Source organism: Rhinatrema bivittatum, chromosome 4 (assembly GCF_901001135.1).
Source record: "Rhinatrema bivittatum chromosome 4, aRhiBiv1.1, whole genome shotgun sequence".
NCBI lineage: Eukaryota > Metazoa > Chordata > Amphibia > Gymnophiona > Rhinatrematidae > Rhinatrema > Rhinatrema bivittatum.
In genome coordinates, this window is record NC_042618.1 from 385,624,654 (window position 1) to 385,650,797 (window position 26,144).

General features: G+C 45.2%; 1 protein-coding gene across 2 annotated transcripts in view; it reads right to left on the reverse strand.

The window, feature by feature from the left end:
- Positions 1-26,144, reverse strand: part of C4H3orf67 (chromosome 4 C3orf67 homolog) — a 479,946-nt gene that overhangs the window by 322,133 nt on the left and 131,669 nt on the right. For both annotated transcript variants that reach the window (XM_029600997.1, XM_029600998.1), the window contains one exon: positions 10,907-11,021. In XM_029600997.1, the coding sequence (XP_029456857.1) occupies positions 10,907-11,021 (115 nt within the window). The remainder of the gene's footprint in view (positions 1-10,906; positions 11,022-26,144) is intronic.

Below are 26,144 nucleotides of genomic sequence, written 5' to 3' on the forward strand. Positions count from 1 at the left end.
ATAAGTGAGCCGCACACACATGTGCCGGATTTTATAATCTGCACTTCTATGTGCAGGTGATGAGCGCAATGGGGGAGGGGGACTTCTGCAATTTCTGTGCGGCGACGCATTCCGGCCTTCTCCAGTTCCCTTCCTTCCTACCTAACCTCCCTTCCCCTTCACCTCTCCTCCCCACCCCTTAAACCCGACCTTTTTCTTTTTCTCTTTGTTGCACAACTTACTTCAGCTCCTGAACTGAAGTAAGTTGCGCGCGCCGGCAGCCAGGTCTTCAAGACCGTGAACAATGGTGCTGCCCCGGCCTGCTCCCCCCCCCCCGCCCCACCCAGAACATGCCCTCTGACCCGTCCCTTCGAAGAAGCCCAACACTTGTGCGCATACTGGGCTTTACATGCGTGGCAGGGCCCCTTCTACAATTGGCTGATGCGCAAGGCCCAGCCACACGTGCAGGGCATTTAAAATCCGGGCTTAAATATGTATTACTGCTGTGACTGTTGAATACCTGGAGGTCTACATTTATAGTAACATAGTAAATGATAGAGGATAAAGACTAAAAGACCCATCTATTCTGCCCACTATTTACCCAAAGACTGGCCAATGTAACCCCATCTTTAAAAAGAGCTCCAGGATTGATCCGGGAAACTATAGACTGCCGGAAAATGTCATGAAAACTATTCTAAAGAACAAAATCATAGAACATATAGAAAGACATGGTTTAATGGGACACAGCCAGCATGGAATTATGCAACAGAGATCTTGCCTCAAAAATCTGTTACTTTTATTTTTGAAGGGTTTAATAAACATATGGATAATTGTGAACTGGTGGGTGTACTGTATTTGGATTTTCAGAAGGTGTTTGACAAGGTGCCCCATGAGAGAATCCTGAGAAAATTAAAAAGTGACTTGTAAACTTGTTAAAAGATAATGTTTTCAGTGGAGCAGGATAAACAATGGAATGCCTCAGGGATCAGTACAGGACCGGTGCTTTTTAATATACTTATAAATGATTGGGTAAAGGGAACAACGCGTGAAGTGACCAAATTTGCAGACAATACAAAATTATTCCAACTTGTTAAATCACAAGCAGATTGTAAAAAAATTGCAGCATGTTCTTGTGAGACTGGAAGTCTGGGCATTTAAATGGCAGATGAAATTTAATGTGGACAAGTGCAAAGTGATGCACTTGGAGAAAAGTAACCCACACTGTAGTTATATGATGTTAGATTCCATATTAGTAGTTACCACTCAGGAAAAGGCTCTAGGCATCATAGTGGACAATACTTTGAAATCCTTGGTTCACTGTGCAGTGGCGATCAAAAAAGCAAACAGAATGTTAGAAATTATTAGGAAAAGAATGGAGAATAAATTGGCGAATGTCATAATGCCTCTGTATCGTTCCATAGTGAGCATTGTGTTCAGTTCTGGTTGCCACATTGGAAAAGGTACAGAGATGGGCGACCAAAATGATAAAGGGGATCAAATGACTGCCCTATGAGGAAAGACTAAAGAGGATGGGTCTGTTCAGCTTGAAGAAGAGACATTTGAAGGGGGATACGACAGAGGTCTGTAAAATCATGAGTGAAGTAGAATAGGTAAATGTAGATAAATGTATTTACTTTTTAAAAAAACACAAAGACTCGGGGGCACTTCATGAAGTTAATAAATAGCACATTCAAAACAAACTGGAGAAAATTCTTTTTCACTCAACGCACAATTAAGCTCTGGAATTCATTACTGGAGGATGTGGTTAAGGCAGTAAGAGTAGTTGGGTTTAGAAAAGGTTTGGACAAATTCCTGGAGGAGAAGATAATAAACTTTTATTAACCAAGTAGACTTAAGAATTAGCCACTACTTATCACGGCGCAGTAGCAACATGGGATCTATTTACTGTTTGGGATCTTGCCTAGTACTTGTGACCTGGATTGACCACTGTTGGAAACAGGATACTAGGCTTGATGGAACCTCAGACTGACCCAGTATGCCAAGCTCTTATCAAATTCCCACAGGAAACCCAACCCCCAATTTCCACTATGTCCCCTTTAAGGTTTTCCTATGCTTTCCAGGAAGCACAATGCAACCATATTACTGCTGTCTTGGTCTGCAACTATTGCTCAGTGAAGGGTGCCCATTACCTTCATTACCATTCTCTCATCACTAAGGATCCTCTGTATTTTTCCCATGCTTTTTTTGAAGTCTGTCACGGTTTTTGCCATCACCACATACTTCGGGAGTTTATTCCAGACATCCACCACACTATCAGCAAAAAAATATCTCCTGACACTGTTCCTGAATCTACCTCCTTGAAACTTCATATTGTGACCTCTAGTTCTATAGCTTACTTTCTATTGAAAAACCTTGGTTTTTTTTGAGTATCGATACATTTCATATATTTAAATATCTGTATCATAGCTTCCATCTAGCTTCTATGATGTACATATTATATTACTTCAGTCTCACTCATAGGGCTTCCGGTACAAACCTGCACATTTTTGGTTGCCCTTTTTTGACCCATTTCCAGCCTTTCTATATCCTTTATAAGATATGGCCAACAGAACTGAACATATTACTCCAGGTGAAACCTTATCAACAACCTGTAAACAGACATTATCACTTCTCTTTTTGTACTGGTTATGCCTCTCCCTACACATAAAAAACATCTTCCTGACTCCAGCTACCACTTTATCATACTATTATGCTACCATGAGATCATCTGATGCAACCACACCAACAGCAGGGAGAATGAAGAAAAGATGATTTATATTCAGCATCAACCAACAAGGAATGAATTACATAGTCTGGGTAAACAAATAAGCATGGGTGTAGCTGGCTTGTTACGGCAGTTACTATCCCGAATCAATTAAGCATGATACTTCACTTGGAATACATATCCAGCGCAGCTCACTGCTTCAACGACAGGGGGGAATGAAGTAAAGAGGATTTATATTCAGACAACCAACAAGGACTGAATTGCACAGGCAGGGTAAACAAACGGGAGTAACTTGCTTATTACGGCGGTTACTACCCCAAACCAATTAACTAGATACTTCACTTAGATGCAGCTCCAGCACTGCTGTCTGCATCGATGGTGGGGGTGGAAGGGAATTGGAACCAAAAAGTTACCAATAAGGGCCCTGACCTCAGTGGTCAGAGTAACAGATAAGTATGAAAACAAATAGGTGTGAAAGCTTGCTGGGCAGACTGGATGGGCCGTTTGGTCTTCTTCTGCCGTCACTTCTATGTTTCTATGTCCCTCTCTTGGTCAGTGCACATCAGCAATTCATTATTTTCCTCTCCTACTGATGATTTCTGCATCCCAAGTGCATGACTCTATTTTTTGGCATTTTCTTAACTATCAAGTATTTGACTACTCCTCATACTTTTTCAGATCACTTTTCATTCTGTTTCAGAAAGCTTGAGGAATGGACTAATACTTGGCAGTTAAGATTCATTGCCAAAAAGTGCAGTCATGCACTTGGAGTGCAGAAATCAATGGGAGCATTTTGTGGTAGGTGGTGAAGAGCTAATGAACACTGACCAGGGTAGGGACCTTAGTGTGATAGTGTCAGATGATATCAAGGTAATGAAAAAATGTGAAAAGCAGAGTTGCTTACCTGTAACAGGTATTCTCCTAGGACAGCAGTATGTTAGTCCTCTCACATGGGAGATGTCATCAGATAGAGCCCGGTACGGGAAACTTTGACCGACACACTGAGCATGCTCAGCATGCCACTATCCACACATCCACGTGGGTTCCCTCTTCAGTCTTATAATATAGAATTTTTGAAAAATAAAGCAACAAACCTAAACAAAATCAACTCTGTGGGGTGGCGGGTTGGTTTTGTGAGAACTAACATCCTGTTGTCCTAGGAGAACACTTGTTATAGGTCAGCAAATCTGCTTTCTCCTAGGACAAGCAGGATGGTAGTCCTCACACATAGGTGAATATGTAGCTACAGGCTGTTCCAGAACAACAAACAATACTGACAGGCATCCACCCAAGTACCAACAGGCACAACAACATGGGTACTGTAGGTCACAGAGGGAGACAGCCTGAGCCCAAAGAAAGAGTCCAAGTTAGGGAGAGTTGTTTTTTTATGGCTGAAAAAGATTACGGAGGACCGACTGACTGAAAGTACTGTCACATCGACCGTCTTTGTCCAGACAGTAATGGGAGGCAAAGATGTGGAGGGAACTCCAATTCACCGCCCTGCAGATCTCATGCACAGGTACTGCATGTAAGTGAGCCACCGAAGCTGATATGGCTCTTACAGAATGAGCTTTGATATGGCCCTCAAGTTTCAGTCCTGCATGCGCGTAGCAGAATGAAATACAGTCTGCTAGCCAGTTTGATAAGGTCTGCATGAACACTGCGACTCCCAATCTGTTCTTATCAAAGGAGACAAAGAGTTGTGTGGACTGGTGATAGGCTGCCGTCTGGTCCAGGTAAAAGGCTAACGCCCTCTTTAAATCTAGGGTGTGTAGTACTCGTTCACACTGGTGAGAATGCAGCCTTGGAAAAAATGTGGTCAGGACAATAGAGATGGAACCTCATGACCACCTTTGGTAGGAACTTAGGATGCATGCACAAAACCACCTTATCATGAAAAAATGTTGTATAAGGTGGGTATGATACCAAGGCCTGAAGTTCGCTGACCCTGCATGCTGAGGTGACGAAGATGACCTTCCAGGATAGGTACTTCATGTCACAAGATCTCAGGGGCTCAAACAGTGCCCTCATAAGGTGGGTCAAGACCACATTCAGGTCCCAGGATGCCACTGGGGGTCAGACTGGAAGCTTGAGCTGAATTAAACCCCTCATGAAATGCCCCACGAGAGGATAGGTTGAGATGGACGAGCCATCCACCCCCCAGTGATATGCTCCGATGGCACTAAGGTGCCCTCCACAGAGGTAGTCTTCAAGCCAGCCTCAGACAGGTGCAACATGTAATCCAACAGTCTTGGGGTGGAGCAGGAGAATGGATCCAAACCTTTTCCCTTGCACTAGATCGAGAACCTCTTCCACTTGAGATTTTATGATTTTTTAGTTGAAGGCTTCCTGGACTCCACCAGGATCCTAGATACACTCTCTGAGAGACCTAGGGCCTGCAGGATCATCCGTTCAACATCCACACTGGGAGGTTGGGATGGTGCAGCCTGCCGTTATCCTGTGTTATCAGGTCCGGAGCAGTTCACAGACAGATTGGAGGCTGTGAGCATAGATCTTGTAGAAGCGGGAACCAGATCTGTTGAGGCCAATAAGGTGCGATCAGGATCATGGTCCCTCGATACTGCTGAAGTTTCAGGAGAGTCCTTGACATTAGTGGAAGCGGAGGATATGTATATAGTAGGCCGGTGCCCCAATGATGAGCGAAGGCATCCGAAATCGGTCGGCCTTCCATCCTGACTAGGGAGAAGAACCGATCCATTTTCCTGTTGCACGGGGAAGCAAACAGATCTATGTCCGGGGTTCCCTAGAGGCAGAAGATCCGATTTGCAACCTCCTGCTTCAGGGACCATTTGTGGGGGGTGAAAGGCCCAACTCAAAGCATCTGCTGTCACATTTTTGGCTCCTGTCAGGTATATGGCTCGCATGAGAATGCCCTGTGAGATAGCCCAGAATCAGATCTGTACCACCTCTTGACAGAGGAAGAATGAATCCATTCCTCCCTGTTTGTTCAGGTACACATCACCACTTGGTTGTCAGTTTGGACCAGGACTACTTTTGTCGGTCAAATGGTCCCAAAATGCCCATAGGGCGTACCAGATTGCCTGGAGCTCCAGGAAGTTGATTTGAAGATGTTTTCTTGCGAGGACCATTGATCCTAGGTGTGGAGGCCTGCAACATGGGCTATCTAACTCATGTGGGACACATCTGTAGTTAGAATAACCTGAGGTGGAGAAACTTGGAAAGGAGTTCCCACCTCTAGGTTGGATAGGGTCTTCTACCAGAAGAAGGACTGCCGAAGTGGCGCGGTGACTATGACACAAGCCCAAAGGTCCTGGGTAGCCTGACACCACTGAGATCGCAATGTCCACTGTGCTCTGCGCATATGTAATCGAGCAAAGGGTGTGACATGCACCATCTCTGCCATGTGCCCCAAGAGATGCAGGATCTGATGCACAGAGGACTGGTGGGTCCGAAAGATTGATTCTACCAAGGACACCAGGGCCAGCGCTCGGTCTTGGGGTAAAAACACCTTTCCCTGGATTGTATCGAACCTGGCCCAGATGAAGTCCAGCTGTAGTGATAGAACCAACTGGAATTTCAGATAGTTGATTAGAAATTCCAGGGTCTCCAGGATCCTGATGGTGGAGTGGAGAGAATGCAACGCTCCTTGCCTGGTGTCGCTCTTGATGAGCCAATTGTCCAGGTAGGGGAAGACATGCACCCAGTGTCTCCTGAGATAAGCCTCCACTACCGCCAGGCACTTCGTGAAGATGAAGGTGGGTCAAGACCACATTGAGGTCCCAGGTTGAGGTGGGGTGCGGATGTGAGGCCAAAAGGCAGAACCTGCTCCTCCCCCACCAGAAAGTGGAGGTATTTCCGAAGGCAGGGAGAGATTGTAATATGAGCATAAGTGTCTTTGAGATAGAGGGAGCAAAGCCAGTCCCCAGTCCTGAGGAGAGGAATTAGGGCACCCGAGACCATTTTGAATTGTTCTCTTATGAGAAATCTGTTCAACGCCCTTAGATCTAAGATGGGGCAAAGGCCTCTGGTTTTCTTGGGAATCAGGAAATACCTGGAATAGAAGCCGTCACCCTGCTGATTTAGTGGAACAGGCTTGACCACTTGAGCCATTAAGATGGCAGAGAACTCTAGCCTAAGTATTTTATTTATTTATTTATTTGAATTTTTTATATACCGATATTCCTATAAAGAATATAGATCACACCGGTTTACAAAAGAACTGAACTTTCGCTATGAGGCGATACATTAAACAATGAAAATAGCCATTGAACATTTAAAACCATTGAACATTTGAAACAAATGGAATCAAGGCACAGCAGCAAACAGAGAACAAAAATAAATAAAATGTGATTCACAAATCGAACATTGTTTAAGTTTGGAAAGTGTTCTTAAAGGGCTGTGAGGAAAAAGATCAATAAGTCCACTAGACGTAGGTCATAGGACTAGCGTTCATGTTTTTAGATCTGCATCAAGGAGATTTTTTATTTTTTTTTTTGCTATTTTGTGAGAACTAACATGCTATTTGCTAGTTTGCTGCAGACATCCAAAGGGGACATGGAGGAGATTGTGGAGGGGTCTGTTGGAAGTTCAATCTCTATCCCTGCCAAACGATGGACAAGACCCATTGGTCCAAGGTGACTGAGAGCTACCAGTCGGCAAAGATTTGCAGATGGACCCCCACCCCCACAGGAAGTTTGTTCCTTGAGGGCTTAAACTCCTACACTGCCAATCAAAACCGCGTGATGGGCCTCTGTTGCGGTGCCAGGTGTAGTCTAGGTGCACGTGCCTGCCTTACCCTTGACCTAGCTGGCGCCCACTGGGGTTTCACTCTAGTAGCCAGCGGATGATACTTCCATGGCCTGAAAAAGGGGCGTCTTGAAGTTTGCTTCAATGGCTTTTTGCCAGAGGACTGAGGGTCCGAAGTGCTGGCCGATAGCTGCTGGAGGGTTTCATGGTAATCCTTCATCTGCACTACCACTTCTTTGATCTTATCATGAAGAGGTTGTCCCCGGTACAGGGCAGGTATGCAAGGCGGTCTTGTACTTTGGGCTGGAGGTCTGAGGTCCGAAGTCAGGCCATGTGTCAAGCTCCAATGCCTGCCACTGCCACTCTTGTCGAGGTTTCAAACACGTCATAAGTCGAGCTATCCTCGTGTTTGTCACACTCCAGACCTTGTTGGATCACCATCAGGATATCCTCCTAAAATTGCTGTGGAAGGTGCTCCATCAGATCCTCAACCTGTTTCCAGAGAATCCTGGAGTATTGGCACATATAGAGTTGATAACACGCGATCAGGGCTGCCAACATGGACCCCTGGAAGACTCTCCTTCCTAGAGCGTCCAAGGCCCTGTGCTCATGGCCTGGGGGAGCCAAAGCATGAATCCGCAGTCTCTTTGCTTTCTTTAAGGTGGATTTTACCACTACTGACTGGTGTGAACATTGGCGGTGTTCAAATCCTGTGGTGGGTGGTACTAGATAGACAACATCTGTCTTCCGGTTTACTGGTGGGATGGAAATGGGAACTCCCATAGCTGGACAACCAGATCTTTAAAGATGTCATTCACTGGTACAGCGACCACCTCTTTTGGAACATCCATAAATTGTATGACTTCCAGCAACTTGTGCCTAAGATCCTGTTTGGTTAGAAGCTGAAAAGGCACCGATTCTGTCATGGTTCTCCGAAACTGGCAAAAGTTAAGTCCTCTAGCGGGGACTTATGCCTCTCCTCAGGAGGAGATGGCTCGGAAGGTAAGTCCTCAGAGTCCTCCATTGAGGACCGGGATACTTCTCCCTCCCAAGAGTCATAGGGGTATCCTCCTCACTCTGTGCGCCTCGGGATACCTGAGGTGGATCCCCCAGTGAGGTTTTATGCCGAGACCCCAATGGTCATGGTGGCACCAGAGGCATCAGTACAGGTACCGAAGGCACTGGTGGAACCGGAGGGTGCACTGGCACCTAAGGCCCTGTGGGTAATGGGAGCATTGTAGGCAATCAGCGGCTCTGATGGCACCAACCCCAAAGGACCATGGAAGGCTAATATCAGGTCGGGGAGTCTTGCGTGGAAGTGGTGCCATCGACCCAGTGGCCTATCTTCATTGGAGAAATCACTCACTGGGATAGTCACGAGTGGAAGCCATACCGATGCACCCTGCACCACCGAGGGGGCCTGGGGCATTGGGGCAGGTTGTGTCAGCAAAACACCGAGCAGTAGGTCCAGCCACTCCAACAAAGGCACACGCACCGATGGAGTGGACTCCAGCAGCGGTGGCCATCCTGGAACAACTGGTGGCTCGATGCCCTGCAGGGCCCGGCCGACTGCCAGCTGCATGTGTCTCTCCAACTCCTCCTCAAATGCTGACAAGGATGAGACAGCTTGAGGAGGAGGATCCTCCCCAAAACCATGGAAGAGATCTGTTTCTTCCACCGGCATCGGTGGGGATCGACGTGGACGTTCGGGTTGAATGGAAGTCCCAGGACTGTTTCGGGGACAACACAGTCGGTGCCGGTGCTCTCCCGTGGTCAGACATATGTGATGATGAGGATTGATGGCGATGTTTTCTTGATTTTCCCCAATGCTCGGCCCAGTCTTTCCCTGGAGTTGAGGGAGGTGGCGAGATTCTGGACCTGGAATGAGAAGAAACAGACATCAGATGGTCCCCCACGCCCAGTTCCAATTTGGTAATCTGTAGCGGAGGAGACACTAAAGGGGTTGGGGGTCACTAAGACCTCCTTACTCTTTGGTGTCGATGCCCCCGACACTGAACTCGAGGGTTCTGATTTTTTGGTGCCAAACAACTTTTTCATTTTATCGAAGTGCACATGACGGCCCTTGGAATCATCTGGGCACAAAACTCGCAGCCCCAGACATCGTGCGATGCCCCCAGGCACAAAATGCAGACCTCATGGAGGTCTGTAACGTACATGGTCCTGGTGCACTGGGGACAACAGCGGAAGCCGGATGACGCCATGGAAAAAAAAACGTAGCGTGAAGTCAATGCCCGGCAGCCACTGGGAGAAGGCATTGTCGGTAATCGACCGCGAACAATGAAAAGACTTACCACAGGGCCCAAAAACAACCCCATAGCGCAGAGGGACCCGACGGGACTCAGAAAAAGAGGAAAAGAGTTTTCCACACAGAAAAGAACAGGATCTCCACAGTCTGAGGCTTCAGCATCGTGGAAAAAGAGAGACTGAAGAGGGAACCCACTTGGATGCATGGATAGTGTCATGTTGGGCATGCTCACTATGTCGGTCAAAGTTTCTAGAAAGTTTTCCATGCCGGGATCCATCTGATGATGTCACCCATGTGTGAGGACCACCATCCTGCTTATCCTAGGAAAAAAAGTAGTTTATCCAGCTATGTTCGATCTTAGATAGATTTGAATTTCTCACCATGTTGAGCACTGCTGATATATCTGGGCAAGTTTTTAGACAGATAAAACTTATTCGGATAAATTGTAGGTGTTTTGGAGATACGCCAGGGTGGGGCTAAAGTATCTGAGTAATGCCGATATTCAGTGTTATCTGGGTAAGTCTGGTTATGCCATAAAGCAGTTCTAAAGTTATGCCATAAAGCAGTTCTAAAGTTATCTGAGTAACTTGGAATTTCTCTGGGTATATTCAGTGTAACGCATGACTGGCTGCATTATTCTAAATATATAAGTAAAGTTATCCAGGTAACTTTACCCAGATAATTTATCTGCTCCTTGTGCTGCTGAATATAGACCAACATATGTTTTAGATCAGTTATTTTAGAAAAAAAAAAGACAAAAAAGGAAAACAGCAGAAATAAATTCTTCTGAATGCCCTGCATTTTTGCTGGTAGACCTGCTTAGGCTCTCCTACTGGGTAGAATAAATTGCTTTCCTTCTTTATGAATATAACTTTTGCTTCATTTCAATTTGTTTTTCCTGAAACATTTTCTTCCACTTTCTTCATTCTGAAGTAATGCATGTCTCCTTTGTTAACATGGATAAAAGTACTGTATTAATGAAATAACATTGTCATTGGCTATATAGCCTCCCAACCTAAAGGATTTCAGAATATTTTTCTACCTATTACAAAATTACTTTTACTGACTAAGCATTAGATGGAAATTCTTAGAGCCTGACATCTGAGGTTATTCCACAGCAATAGAATGGGAAAAATAATTTGAAAAATCTGCACAAAACAGTTAAAATGTTCAACATTATTTAAGCCTTAGATTTATAAAATACTCACAATTTTGCGTCTAATGATAAAAAGAGGAATTTTTGCATGCAGTGGAGTGGAAGATAATTCTTTGTGGACTGTTGATAAATACAATCTTCTTTTGATGTTTCCTAAATCAGTTACCCTATAAAAAATGAGAACATAAAGATCCTTGTCAATCCAATAACCACTATCCTTGTACAAGCATGGAAAACTATAATTTATATATAGACATTTCTTATCATGGATAACGAATAGGGATTTTAAGAATTACAATTCATCTTTTATATAAATAATGAGATTTATATCCTAGATTCAAACTTAGTGGCTATAAGCCTCCATAAATAGAATCACTTTACATGCTAATTTATATAAGCACTCTACACTGAGTTTCAAAAGCCCCTCAGCCTATGAAAGAATTCAATTTGTGTGAACTGCAAAATCACTAGCCTTTAATAATCATGCTTATTTCAGCCTCTCTAGCCCATGTTATCTTGGGACACACTATCATCTACTAAATAGAAAAACACTATGGGCTTTCTTTGTCCAACATATCCACCTGTCATTTTATATAAGCTCTTTGTCTCTTAAGGACAGATACAAAACAATGTACGTCACTTTCACTTCCTGAACACATATCTCCAAACCTGAATAATAATACATGTTTATTGCTTATTACTCAGGTCATTCCCTAGTGATACTTAATTTGTATATATGGAGCGCCTCTCCTATGATGAAAGGCTAGACAGGTTATGTCTCTTCAGCTTGGAAAAGGAGATGGAAGGGAGGGGATATTATAGAAGTTTATAAAATTATACTTGGGGTGGAATGGGTAAAGCAGAGTTGCTTACCTGTAACAGGTATTCTCTTAGGACAGCAGGATATTAGTCCTCACACATGGGGGACATCATCTGATGAAGCCTGGCACGGAAAACTTCTATCAAACAGGCCGATACAATTAGCCTGCTCTTGGACGCGCGTTTTCCCTTACCCCTTATTCAGTAAGGGGCAGAAAACGAGGGTCCAACCCGCGGCACCTAATAGCACCCTCAACATGCAAATGCATGTTGATGGTCCTATTAGGTATGCACACGGGATACAGTAAGTAAAATGTGCAGCCAAGCCGCACATTTTACTCTAAGAAATTAGCGCCTACTCAAAGGTAGGCGCTAGTTTCTGCCGGCACCGGGAAAGTGCACAGAAAAGCAGTAAAAACTGCTTTTCTGTGCACCCTTCAACTTAATATCATAGCGATATTAAGTCGGAGGTCCTGAAGGGTGTAAAAAGTAAAAAGAAAAAAGAAAAAAAAATGTAAATTGGGCCGGCGGCTGTCGGGCCGAAAACTGGACGCTCAATTTTGCCGGTGTCCGGTTTCCGAGCCCATGGCTGTCAGCGGGCTCGAGAACCGACGCCAGCAAAATTGAGCGTCGGCTGTCAAACCCGCTGACAGCCGCCGCTCCGGGGCAAAAGGAGGCGCTAGGGATGCGCTAGTGTCCCTAGCGCCTCCTTTTGCCCGTTTCTACCGCACCACCTCATTTACATACTGAATCGCGCGCACCGGCAAGTGGCCGGAGCGCGTGCCGGGGGAGCGGGCGTTCGTCCGCTCTCCCGCGTTTTTACTGAATCGGCCCTAAAGTTTGTAGAACTTTGACTGGTACACTGAGCATTCCCATCATGCTACTACCCAAATGTCCATACATTGACCCTCTTCAGTCTCTCTTTTTCCATGAGGCTTTTGCATCGCTGCTGTTGAACTCATGGCTAATTTTGTGGAAAACTATTTCTATTTTTCTCATTTTATTAAAGTTTCACTTTGGAAAGTTTAGTGCTAGAGCTGTAGATTTACATATTGTCCCCTTCCAGTCAGTTCAAATTTGATCATGTTATGATCACTATTGCCATTGCCAAGTGGCCCCACCACCATTACTTCTCTCACCAAATCCTGCGTTCTACTAAGAATTGCTCCAAGAAGCAGTCATTTATTCCATCCAGAAACGTAAAGTCTCTAGCATGTCCTGATGTTACATTTATTCAGTCAATATTGGGGTAATTGAAATCTCCCATTATTACTGCACTTTCAAATTGGTTAGCTTCCCTGATTTCTCTTAGCATTTCATTGTCCATCTTATCATTTGGCCAGGTGGATGGTAGTATACTCCTATTGCTATAATCTTATCCAACACATACGATTTCTACCTGTAAAGATGCAAATACAACAAACATAGACCAGTCGTCTCAGTTGCAGGGGTGTATTTATTGAGGACGCAAGGATTGCAGACACTTGACACCCCAAAGGAATCGATGTATTAGCAAAACCGAATCAGCAGTATAATAACATCACACACTGATTATAACCACTTGGTCTTCACTAAATTGGCTAAATTGTTATCCCTTGAAGGATATACTGTTCTGTATAGTATATATATGAATATTGACGTCAGTGCAGAATCAATGTAATAAGGAATTTTGGACATTACAGATATGATTATTTTTAATAATTTGATTATACCAAAGCCCCTGATGCAGCATTAATTTTAGGTGAAACTCGGCCAGAGTCAGGCGATTTCAGTATTTTCTGCTCTAAATTGTGCTACCTTATTTCCTCAATAAATACACCCCTTCAACTAAGACGACTAGTCTACATTTGTTGTATCTGCTTCTTGGCTTTAATAGACCATCTACCGTTTTGTTTTTTGCTATCTATAAAGATGCTACTGTGCATTTACTTTGGCCTTTTCTGACTGGCTTTGAGCCTTATGAGCTTGTGCTTCTATATCTTTCATCTTAAGTCGCTTTCTTTTACTGTGCAATACATTTGTCTAATTTTGATTTGAGAGTTTTTGGATAACTGTTGTGTTAGCTTTGTATCTTGTTTTGCTGTTCTATTTTATTGTGTATGTTTATTGTAATCCACTGAGATTTGCGGATCAGTGGAATAGAAATTAGTGCACTGACGGGGCTGGGCATTGGTGCTCAGATTGTACTGTGGCACAGAGCATTGATGAATATGGGAGTGAATGTGACAACTGAGTGAACAGTTGCATTGACTGAATAAATGCCTGATGTGTCGATGGGAAAGTAGGCCCAAGGCTTGGTGCGATGGTGCTCAAACTTGTAGTATTAATGGTGCTGAGTGCTGTTATGTTGACTGTGCTATGACTGAAGCTCTGACAGTACTGGGGTTTGATGTGTCGATGGTGTGGGTACATCGATGGGACTGATCCCAACCTTAACTTTGGTGACACCGACTGTACCACTGGTTCCTCTGCATGGTGCTTCTTTTTCTTGTGGGGCTTTTCCTGTGGGGCCAGTGAAAGGCTCACAGACCCTTGTTCATGAGACATTTACACCTTGATTGACCCTAGTGGAGTGTGGATCAGGAAACAGACACCAAAAGGGAAGCTTTGCTCAAGGAGTTCCTGCTGAAGTCAGGATGGAGGGAGCCCAAATATACCTCTCTCCAAAAGAAGGATCAACTACAACTTTTCATCGGCCTGCAAAATCCTGTCTTTCAGGCCCAGTTCCTCTGGGACCTCGGTGACATCAGCCACAGTCATAGCAGTTAACTACTGTATATCATGGTCTGGCTCCAGATATTTGTAACAGATATCATGGCCATCGGTGATGGACACCTTTTGGCCACCCACACAATTCTTGAAGCATCTGGAGGTGGCCTTCTTGGAGCTGGACACTCCTCACACCTTTTTAAAATATATTTTAATTTTGGTAGCACTGAAAAGAGCTGTTGAGGGGCTGCCAAGGCAATGAGGCAATTCAAAGTGAGTTAAAGAAGAAATGAAATGATCATTTCTGGCATGAAAAACTTCTGTCAAAGTTTCTAGAACTTTGACTGGCACACTGAGCATGCCCAGCATGCCACTATCCACGCAGGGTTTCTCTTCAGTCTCATAACATAGAATTCCCCAAAAATAAAATAAACACTGAAGAAACCCAACTCTGTGGGGTGGCGGGCAGGTTTCTTGAGGACGAACATCCTGTTGTCCTAGGAGAACACCTGTTAAAGGTAAGCAACTTTGCTTTCTCCTAGGACATGCAGGATGGTAGACCTCACACATAGGTGAATATGTAGCTACAGGCTGTTCCCAACTATAAAGAATCAGCACTTAACAGGTGCCAACATGTACAACAAACCATGCTGCTACAACTTGGGAGACAGGCTGAATCCGACCCCAGGGCGTAAGGTAGGCAGAGTTGGGTTTCACAATTGAAAAAGATTACAGAGGACCGACTGACCAAAACTGCTGTCATGTTGACCGTACTTATCCAGGCAGTAGTGTGTGACGAAAGTATGGAGAGAACTCCAACTCACAACCCTGCAGATCTCACCCACGGGCACTGCAAGCAAATGGGCAATTGATGCTGCCATGTCACGTACTGAATGAGTCTTAACATGGCCACAAAACTGCAGTCCCTCCCATGTGTAGCAGAATGAAATACAATCTGCCAACCAGTTTGATAAGGTCTACTTGGACACTGCAACTCCAAGTCGATTTTTGTCAAACATGACATAGATCTGTGTGGATTGCCTATGGCCTGCCATGCGATCTAGATAAAAAGCTAGGGCCCTTTTTGCAGTCCAGGATGTGCAGAGCCTGCTCGCCCTGGAAAAAAGGTGGGTAGGACTATAGACTGATTGAGATGGAAGTCCATAACTACCTTAGGATGGAACCTAGGATGCGTGCACAGAACTACCTTATCATTAAAACATTTTGTATAAGGCGGGTATGACAATAGAGCCTGATGTTTGCTGACCCTGCATGCAGAGGTGATCACAACCTGGAAGATAACCTTCCAGGATAGATACTTCAGGTCACAATATCGCAGAGGCTCAAATGGGGCTCTCATCAAGTGGGCAAAGACCACATTGAGGTCCCACGATACCGCCAGTGGCCTAATCAGAGGCTTGACCTGAATTAGGCCTCGCATGAAGCGCTCCACCAGCGGCTGTGTTAAGATGGGTGAGCCATCCACCCTGCCGTGTTAGGCCCCAATAGCACTGAGGTGAACCCTCATGGAGGTCATCTTCAGGCCAGTCTCGGACAGATGCAACAGGTAGTCCAGGAATTTCAAGTGGAACAGAAGAATGGGTCCAACCTATGTCCCTCACACCAGACCGAGAACCTCTTCCACTTTATACTGTAAGATTTTCTAGTAGAAGGTTTCCTGGACTCCACCAAGATCCAAGATACCTCTTCCAAAACGTCCAGGGTCTTCAAGGTCAACCTTTCAACATCCATGCCATGAGAGCTAAGGCCCGGAGGTTGGTATGGCATAGCCTGCCCTGATCCTGCGTGATCAGTTCTGAGGAAGTCCCCAGGCTGATCGGCACCTGGAAGGAGAGATCCTGCAGAATGGGGAACCAGATCTGCTGTGGCAAATAGGGCATGATTAGGATCATGGTTCCCTGATCCTGCTGGAGCTTCAGGAGAGGCTTCGACACTAGTGGAAGTTGTGAGTATGCATACAGGAGGCCGGTGCCCCAATGGTGGGCGAAGGCATCCAATGTTGGTCCAGTGACCCCCTTGACCAGGAGGCAAAAGCAATCTACCTTTGCATTGCAAGGGGAAGCAAAGAGATCGAGATCTGGTGTCCCCCAGAGGCAGAAGATTTGATCCGCAAACTCCTGTTTGAGGGACCATTCGTGGGGGTGAAATGAGCGACTCAGACTGTCCACAGTCACATTCTCTGCTCCAGGCAAGAACATGGCATGAAGAATTATGCCCTGGAACAGCGCCCAGGACCAGATCTGGACTGCTTCCTGACAGAGAAGGAGTGACTCCATGCCTCCTTGCTTGTTCAGGTATCACATCCCCAACTAGCTGTCGGTCTCAATCTAAACTATCTTGTTGGTGAGGCGATCGCTTGTTGGCACGTAGCTCCAAAACATTTATCTGCAGAGATCCGTAATATGAGCTCCCCAACCCAGGTGGGAGGCATCAGTAGTGAGAGTGATCTGTGGGAACAGAACCTGAAAATGTATCCCCATGTCCAGATTGGATTGGGCCTCCCACTATGATAAGGACTCCCAAAGTGGCGCATGTGCAGCCGAGCAAAGAGCATAACATGGACTGCCACCGCTATGTGGCCTAGCAAGCTCAGCATTTTGTGCATAGAGGTCTGGTGACTCCAAGAGATTGCCTCTGCCAAGGACACCAGAGTTAGCTCCCGGTCCCAGGGCAAAAACGCCCTTGCTTGTATGAAGTCCAGCTGTAGGGATGGAACCTGTTGGCTCTTCGGGTAGTTGATCAAAAACCCCACAGTCTCCAAAATCCAGATGGATTGGAGAGATTGCAAGGCCCTGGGCTTGGTGTTGCTCTTGATGAGCCAGTCATCCAGGTAGGGTAAAACCTGTACCTGCTACTTTCTGAGGTAAGCACTTACCACCACAATCTGAAGGGCAATATCTGATACTGGAAGTATTCATCTCCCACCAAGAATGTACTTCCAATGGTTGGGAGAGATGGCAATGTGAGCGTAGGCATCCTTTAAGTTGAGGGAGAAAAGCCAGTTCCCCTTCCTTAGGAGAGGGATCAAGGACCCCAGCGAAACCATTTTGAACCAATCCCTTGCAAGGAATCTGTTCGAAGCCCTCATGTCCAGGATAGGATGGAGGCCTCCTGTTTTCTTTGGAATCCGAAAATACTTGTGCCTCGATGACTTAGTGGTATGGGTTCCACAGCTCAAGCCATTATAAGGGCGGAGAGCTCTACTCTCTGTATTTGCTTGTTTGCCAAAAACCCCCATGAGGGAATTTCAGAGGGACTCTGCAGAAGTTCAGTCTGTACCCCTGACGAACGATGGATAGGACCCACTGGTCCGAAGTGATTGCCTGCCAGCGGTGTGCAAAGGACTGCAGGAGGGTCATTCATCTCAGGGACAGGCTGCTGGCCTAAACTTCCTCCCAACCAGTCAAAATCCTGTGGCAGGGCTCTGCTGTGGGGCTGTTTGTGGGTGAGGGGCGCACAGTTGTCGTATACGTGTTCTAGGCGTAGCACTCTGTGACCTACTTGCTGGAGGACAATATTTCCTTGGGTGGTAAAAGGGCCATCTGGAACTCCGCCTTCATAGCTTCTTGCTAGAGGACTGAGGGTTGGTGGTGCTTGCCGACAGATGTTGGAGGGTTTCGTGATAATCCTTCAGCTTTGCCACTGCTTCCTTGATCTTATCTCTGAAGAGATTTTCACCAATACAAGGAAAGTCTGAAATATGTGCCTGCACTTCCGGCTGGAGATCTGAGGCCTGAAGCCAGGCCATGTTGTGGGCACCTATGCCTGCAGCATCCACCTTCACCGCCGTTTCAAAAACATCATAAGCAGACCAGATCTCTTGTTTGTCAAACTCCAATCCCTGCTGAATCACCTACAGGAAATCTTCCTGAAGCTGTTGTAGGAGGTGTTTTACTAGATCTTGAATGTGTTTCCAGAGGCTCCTGGAGTATTGACCCATATATAACTGGTAACATGCAAACCGGGTCGCCAGCATGGACCCCTGGAAGACTTTACATCCTAGGGCACCCAGGGTCCTTTGATCGTGACCTGGAGGAGCTGAAGCATGAGTCCGTGTCCTTTTAGCTTTCTTGAGAGCAGATTTCACCACTGCAGACTGATGTAGAAGATGGCAGCGCTCAAAACCCATGGTAGGTTGCACTAAATAAACCGCATTGGTCTTTCAGTTCACTGGGGGAACTGAAATGGGGTGCTACCACAACCGGACAAACAGATCCTTGAAAATGTTGTGCATTGGTGCTGCTACTACCACCTTAGAGGCATCCACAAATTGCAGGATCTACAGCATTTTGTGCCTGGAGTCCTACTCGGTCAAAAGCTGGAAGGGCACAGACTCTGAATTAGCCCTCACAAAACTGGCAAACGTCAGGTCTTCCGGTGGAGACTTATGCCTTTCCTCTGGAGGTGAGGGCTCCAAGGGAAGATCCTCGGAGTCTTCTGAAGAGGATGGATATGCCTTGCCTTCCCAAGGGTCATAGGGGGCTTCCTCCTCACTCAAAGCACCCAGGGATACTGGAGGTGGAGCCCTTACTCTGGCTCTAGACCTAGACCCTGAAGGCACCAGCAGCCCCAAAGATATGTTGCTGGCACTGGTGGCCCCACAGGCACTGAGGGGTGTGCCAACATTAGTGGCACTGTGGGCACGGAAGCACCGAGGGAATTGGGGGACCCACTGGCACTGAACCTGATGGTTCTTCCTCATTGGAGAATTGGCCACCCGAATAGCATCTGGTAGAGACCGCTTCGGTGCCCCATGCAGCATCAAGGGTGGCCGGGGTACTGGGATAGGCTGCATCAGCAAGGCACTAAGTCATATGTCCAGTCGCTCTAGCAAGGGAGTGAGCATCGATGGAGGTGGCTCCGGTGGCAGCCCCGAAGGAACCAGAGGTTCGATGCCTTGTAGGACTTGACCGACTGCGAACTGTACACTGTGCTCCAACTCCTCCTTGAATGCTGATGATGACAGCTTGAGGAGGATGAAATGAATCCCCATCGGAGCCCAAAGGTGGATCGATGCCCACCACTGAAACTGGTGGGGATTGCCTCGGGCCTTCAGTCTCAATGGAGGGTGGAGCCTGCTCAGACCAGGGCCACTTCGGGGGCAACTCGGATGGTGTCGATGCCTTCCCGAACTTGGAGCCATGGGAAGATGGCGATCGATGGTGATGTTTTCTTGACTTCTCCCGATGCTCGGCACGGTTCTTCCCTGGAGCAGAAGGCGACATCGAACATCCAGACCTGGAAAGAGAAGAAATAGAAAGCGGACGATCCCCCATGCCCAGTTCCACCAGAAAACTCGACGCTGGAGAAGATAACATAGGAGCAGGGGTCACCAATGCCTCCAATGCCGACGTTGAAAGCTTTGACTTTTTGGCACTGAAAAGTCTATTCATCTTGTCGAGATGTATGCGACGGCCCTTCGAAGTCATCTGGGAACAGAAAGCACATCCTCAGACGTCATGCGGTACCCTCAGGCACAAAATAAGGACCTTGTAGGAGTCTGTGATGGACATGGTCGAGGGCCACTGGGGGCATCGGCCAAAACCAGACAACACCATGGGAAAAAGAACCCGGCGTGTGGTTGATGGCCGGTGGATACCGGAAAACCGCCCCATCGGTAATTGACCACGAACAACTTAAAAACTTACCGCGATGCCTAGTCATTAACCCCAAGGAACAGAGGGACTTAACGCGACTGGGAAAAAAGGAAAGAGTTTTCCACAAAATTAGCCACGAACTCAACAGCAGCGATGCGAAATTATTTTTGAAAAAGAGACTGAAGAGAGATCCCGCATCGAAACGTGGATAGTGGCATGCTGGGGATGCTCAATGTGCCAGTCAAAATTCTAGAAACTTTGACAGACGTTTTCCGTGCCAGGCTCAATCTGATGATGTCACTCATGTGTGAGGACTACCATCTTGCTTGTTCTAGGAGAAATAAAAGATACTAAAATAAGGGGACACTCACGAAACTAACAAGCAGCAGTTTTAAAACAAATTGTAGAAAGTACTTTTCATTCAACACACAATCATGCTGTGGACATGAACAAGGCGAACAGCATAGCAAGTTTTAAAGAAAACTGTGGCAAGTTCCTGGAGGAAAAATCCATAAAACATTATTAGCCCAGTAGACTAAAGAAAGCTATTGCTATTTATGGGAAAAACAGGAAATACATCTAATTTATGGGATCTGCTGGGTACTTGTGACCCAGACTAGACACAGTTGGAAACAGGATGCTGGGTTCAATGGACCTTGATCTTACTCAACATGGCATTTTCTTATGCCAAATAGATATAGACCATGATCTAAAAGATGAGGCTGCTTCAGATTGATAGAGGTTTATTTCTATTTGCTTTTTCCTATAGGTCTTATGGAGTATTGCAGCAGGACTAGTGTCTCCCTTGTTGTTTCATGTTATTATATTGGAAGACTGATATTACCTTATGAGTTGCATTTATGTAGGTAAATAATGCTTAATTCACAACCCTGCCTAGCTGAGGGCTCAAGACTTTGTCTGCCAATCATCTTTTTTTGCTCTCTTTTCCAAGAATGACAAGGAGGGTCTGAAATTTGAAAATCACATGACTGCTGCTTTAATTATTAAATTGAATCCATCATTACATTAACAATTTAGGATCCATCCAGGCTTTACTTAATGTCATACAAAGTACAGCAGTTTACTGTTAATGCTGTCCCAAGGTGGGAGTCACCATACCATCTGTCAAAGAGCACGTAGTGGCCTAATCTCCCCCTATTTGTAGCATATCCCCCCTCAACTTGGAGAAGAGACGGCTGAGGGGGGATATGATAGAGGTGTTTAAAATCATGAGAGGTCTAGAACGGGTTAATATGAATCGGTTATTTAGTCTTTCAGATAATAGAAAGACTAGGGGGCACTCCATGAAGTTAGCATATGGCACATTTAAAACAAATCGGAGAAAGTTCTTTTTCACTCAATGCACAATTAAACTCTGGAATTTCTTTCCAGAGGATGTGGTTAGTGCAGTTAGTAAAGCTGTGTTTAAAAAAAGGATTGGATAAGTTCTTGGAGGAGAAGTCCATTACCGGTTATTAATTAAGTTGACTTAGAAAATAGTCACTGCTATTACTAGCAGCAGTAGCATGGAATAGACTTAGATTTTGGGTACTTGCCAGGTTCTTATGGCCTGGATTGGCCACTGTTGGAAACAGGATGCTGGGCTTGATGGACTCTTGGTCTGACCCATTATGGCATGTTCTTATGTAAGTAAAGATTTGTTATCATAGGGTAAGGAGTTCATACACTAGAAGTAGAAGCTAAGAGTGGCCAAACAACCCCCACCCCATTTCAAACATTTTTTGTGTGCTTACTAAAGCTGAGATCCATATCTGACCCATGAAAGCTCATAATGGCCTTGGGCGGGGGAAAGGTGATCAGATCAGTGGAGCAGTGGGCATGTTGTATCCTGGGCCGTAAAAGGGATTGGATTATGGTGACTCAGTATTTCTGCATATTTTAAGAACCATTGCTTTTGCAACTATTTTGTATTTTTCTATACTTAACATTCCTCCCCTGAGAATCAGTTTCATAAGCACCTTTCAATCGATGCTTACAGAATTGTATAACAAATGATTTAAAAATGTATGGATGAATTATATATATGCAGCTCTTAAATGCAGTGTTTTCTTTTAATGTGATAAAATAAACAACCAGGCATATTCTATTTCCTTCCAATTTTGTCACAATGTTAGAAGAATGATCAGTCTGCCGCTGAAAACAAAATTCTGTTTTCAGTGGCAGGCTGTTAGGACTTAAGAGCTACCTTACTTCACTGGCAAAACAAAAACAGTCAGTCATTGAAATATGAGATTTCTAATCAACACTAGAACAAATAAATATGTTTATGGGGTAGTAAGTGTTTATTGCTTTTTCAAAGTATTTAACCCATCTTAAACATCAATCTGAGTATCAGGCCAGGTATCACACCGTTTTGTCCTTTATTTTAAATCTAGTTTGAATTCTTTGTGTATGAGCTCTTTCAAAATATTGCAAGAAAGGTTCAATCTCATATATCTTCATAATGGATATCCTGAAAACTAGATCTGTTTGAGGCTCTTGAGAACCAGAGATGGCCACCACTGTGGTAGGGATTTAACACAGCCAAATTAAAGCCCCCACAGTGAAATCAGAGTGAGTGAATACCGAACAACGTAAAAATGTAATTCTCCTCAGCAATGTTTATTTATTTATTTAGTTAGTTAGTTTTTCTATACCAGTGTTGGTACATGACACTCCTGACAGGCCATGCTCACATGTGTGACACACTGCTCATTACAATTCACGGCGGAAATAAAAAGTAAAGGTCCGGTAATTATTTTTATTGTTTAAAATGACACAAGGAAAAGATATGTATTCTGTCTGAACAGAAATTGCATAAATAGTAAACATCCCACACCAAAACAGCACCAATTTCCAGCACTTAAACAGTAACCACCTTACCTAAGAAAAGGCAACACTGAAAATATTAGGCCATAAGACACCAGGCCATAAGACACCAATACATCTCCTATTAGAAAAATGGACCAAGTCAGGCTGCTATAGAGCCCTACACAGAAACTACACGCCAGCAGAAAACCTCACCTAAACCACATGTGCTGACCCTCACCTAACAAAGAATAAAGAGACCAAAACGCATAACTAGAAGCAGAAAAAACTGAATTGGAAACTACAACAAGCCAGAGTCTCTGTATGCAGTGTAATAAAGGAAAAAAGAAACATTACCCATCCTTATAAAACAAATTAAGAAATATAAAATCAGTAGCAGTAAAACCATACTAACAAAAAGAACAGATTATTTCAAAACAGCTGATGAGTGGAATATCCAATAATTAAAAACTCATATAAAAAATTTCTAGATACCAATAAAATATTTCAAAATAGCAGACACAAAGACCTAGTAATGAAAAATAAGGATACAAAATTTTTTTTGCTCTGCATACCTGGGAACATTTGATATCCAGGTGTCCTGAGATTGTTTTGAATTAGCAGGAGGAGGGGTGGTTTGCTTGGAACTTTCTCCTCTCTCTCAGTCACATACCAGCACTCTCTCTCACACTGGCTCTCAATTACACACCTATACACAGATACTCTCAGTCATTCACATATACACATGCTTTTTCTCTCAGTTATATAGGCTCTTAATTACACATTTACACACATGCTATCTTTTCATGCTTACACACACAGGCTTTCAATCACACACAAACATGCTGTCTTTTTCTCTCACACACAGACTCTCATTCACATGCTTACAAACATGCTCTCTCTTTCTCTAATTTACACACAGGCTCTCAATCACATACTCACATGCTCCCTCACCTAAACCAGCTCTCAGTCACACACAGACACACATGCTCTCTCTCTTACTTATACACACAGGCTCTTAATCATACATACACATGATCTCTCTCACATACAAAGGATCTCAATCATACACACATACTCTTTCACACAAACAGGTTTTCAATCACAAACTTACATATACAGGTTCCCAGTCGTAAACTTACATTCATGCTCTCTCTCTCACAGGCAGGCTTTCAATCACAGACATACTCTCACATATACAGGCTCTCAATCATTCACATACATGCTATCTCACTCTCACACATACACACACAGGATCTCAAACATACATGCTTGCTTGCTCATTCACTCTCTCTCCTTCCCTCCCTCCCCGGAACTAGCGGCAGCAGCAGCCTCCTCCCAACCCTAACTTCCTTCATTTTAAGCCCTCACGCGGAGAAAGGAGTCCCATCGGCTGCGGGGTTTGACGGTTCTGCTTCATTTTTCTCTAAGCCGCGCTGCTCATTCCTCCGACCACATCTCTCTTCTGTTCTTCGGGCCGACACTGACCACACTAGCATGGTCTCTTCTTCTCGCACACACTGCTCACCACTTCCTCTTCTGGGCCGCGGGGGGGGGGGGGGGGGGGGCGGGAAGAAGAGACCATGCTGGTGTCGCTGACTCCAGCTGTTCTGCCACATTCCTCCCGGGCTGACAGCATTTTAAGCCCGGGCGGAGGAGGACCGGGGAGCAGCTGGGTCAGCGGGGGACCGGGAAGTGTCGCAACACACCTGCGTGTTCTTGGCGACACACTGGTTGAGAACCACTGAGCTAGAGCATTAAGCTCATCCTGGAATTGGTCAGGTAAAGATTCAGAGAAATCCTGTATCTTCTTAAAAAGGTTTCTGTTATACTGGCTCATGTACAACTGGCAGGAAGCAATGCAAGATATAAGCACTGAGCCATGAAAAACCCGTCTGCCAAAAGCATCTAGGGATTTCTGTTCCTTTCCTCGAGGTATGGAGGAATGAGGTTTGGAATGTTGTGTCTTTTTCTGGGCTGATTCCACAACCACAGAGTGATGATCCAGTTGTGATTTTTGAAACCCAGGAGCTGACTGCACAAGATAGGTGGCATCTGTCTTACGGTTGACAGGTGGAACTGAACCTGGATGCTCACAATTCCTCTTTAGCAGGTCAATTAGGATTTCATGAATGGGAATTGACATGATTTCCTTAGGAGCATCAAGAAACTGGAGTACTTCCAGCATCTTGTGCCTTGAATCTTCTTCTGTCTGAAGCTGAAATGGAATTGTTTGAGACATTTCTTTAATGAAGTTAATAAAGGACAGATCCTCTGGAGGAGAACGGCTTCTCTCTTCAGGAGGGGAGGGCTCTGAAGGCAGATCATTGGTATCCTGGAAAGAATCATTAGTCCAAGGATCATAAGGTTGATCACCAGCTCCCTGAGGATTTTCAGAAGGGAGAAAAGGCGTTAATCCTGAAGGACCTGGCCTAGGCATCGATGGCATCGGAGGTGGCACCGATGGCATCGATGGAGGCACCGATGGAACCGGCGACATCGATGGATGAGTCTGTGGCAGAATTCCAGATGGTGGAATGGGTATTGGTGTTTCTTCGTCTTCTGATGACACAGGTATTGGCATTGAAGGAAGAGGACATACCGGTGTTTTCGGTTCCAGCAGTGGAAGGGCACCAAGCAACGCATCCGTCCTACCCAGTAGCGATGCGAGCGCCATGGGAATCGGATCGGTGACCGGCTCGGGCACCGGTATCGGCATCAATGGAGGTTGGAAGCCGTGCAGTGCTTTACCGAGAAATTAGGGAAGCTAACCAAATTGGTAGTGTGGTAATAATGGGAGACTTCAATTACCCCAATATTGACTGGGTAAATGTGTCATCGGCTAGAGAGATAACGTTCCTGGATGGAATAAATGATAGCTTTATGGAGCAATTGGTTCAAGAACCAACAAGAGAGGGAGCAATTTTAGATCTAATTCTCAGTGGAGCACAGGATTTGGTGAGAGAGGTAATGGTGGTGGGGCCGCTTGGCAATACCTGTAACAGCTGTTCTCACAGGACAGCAGGATGTTAGTCCTCACACATGGGACTAACACAGGACCATAAACTCCTCTCTCAACGCCACCTCGAACAACCACAGTATCAGCAAGGAGACAATACTTACTACACCCACAACATCTTCTCAGCGGGCAGTTTAATCATCTACAAAATCTACAATGATCAACCGGCCAACCACGTACAAATCTCTCATTCCGATCATGATCTCCCCCACAACTCAGTTTTTAGGACTCACATTATTCACCATCATCCTTTTCAATGCGCAATCGCTTACTAACAAAACGCTGATACTCAACGACCTTCTTCAAGATGACAAGCC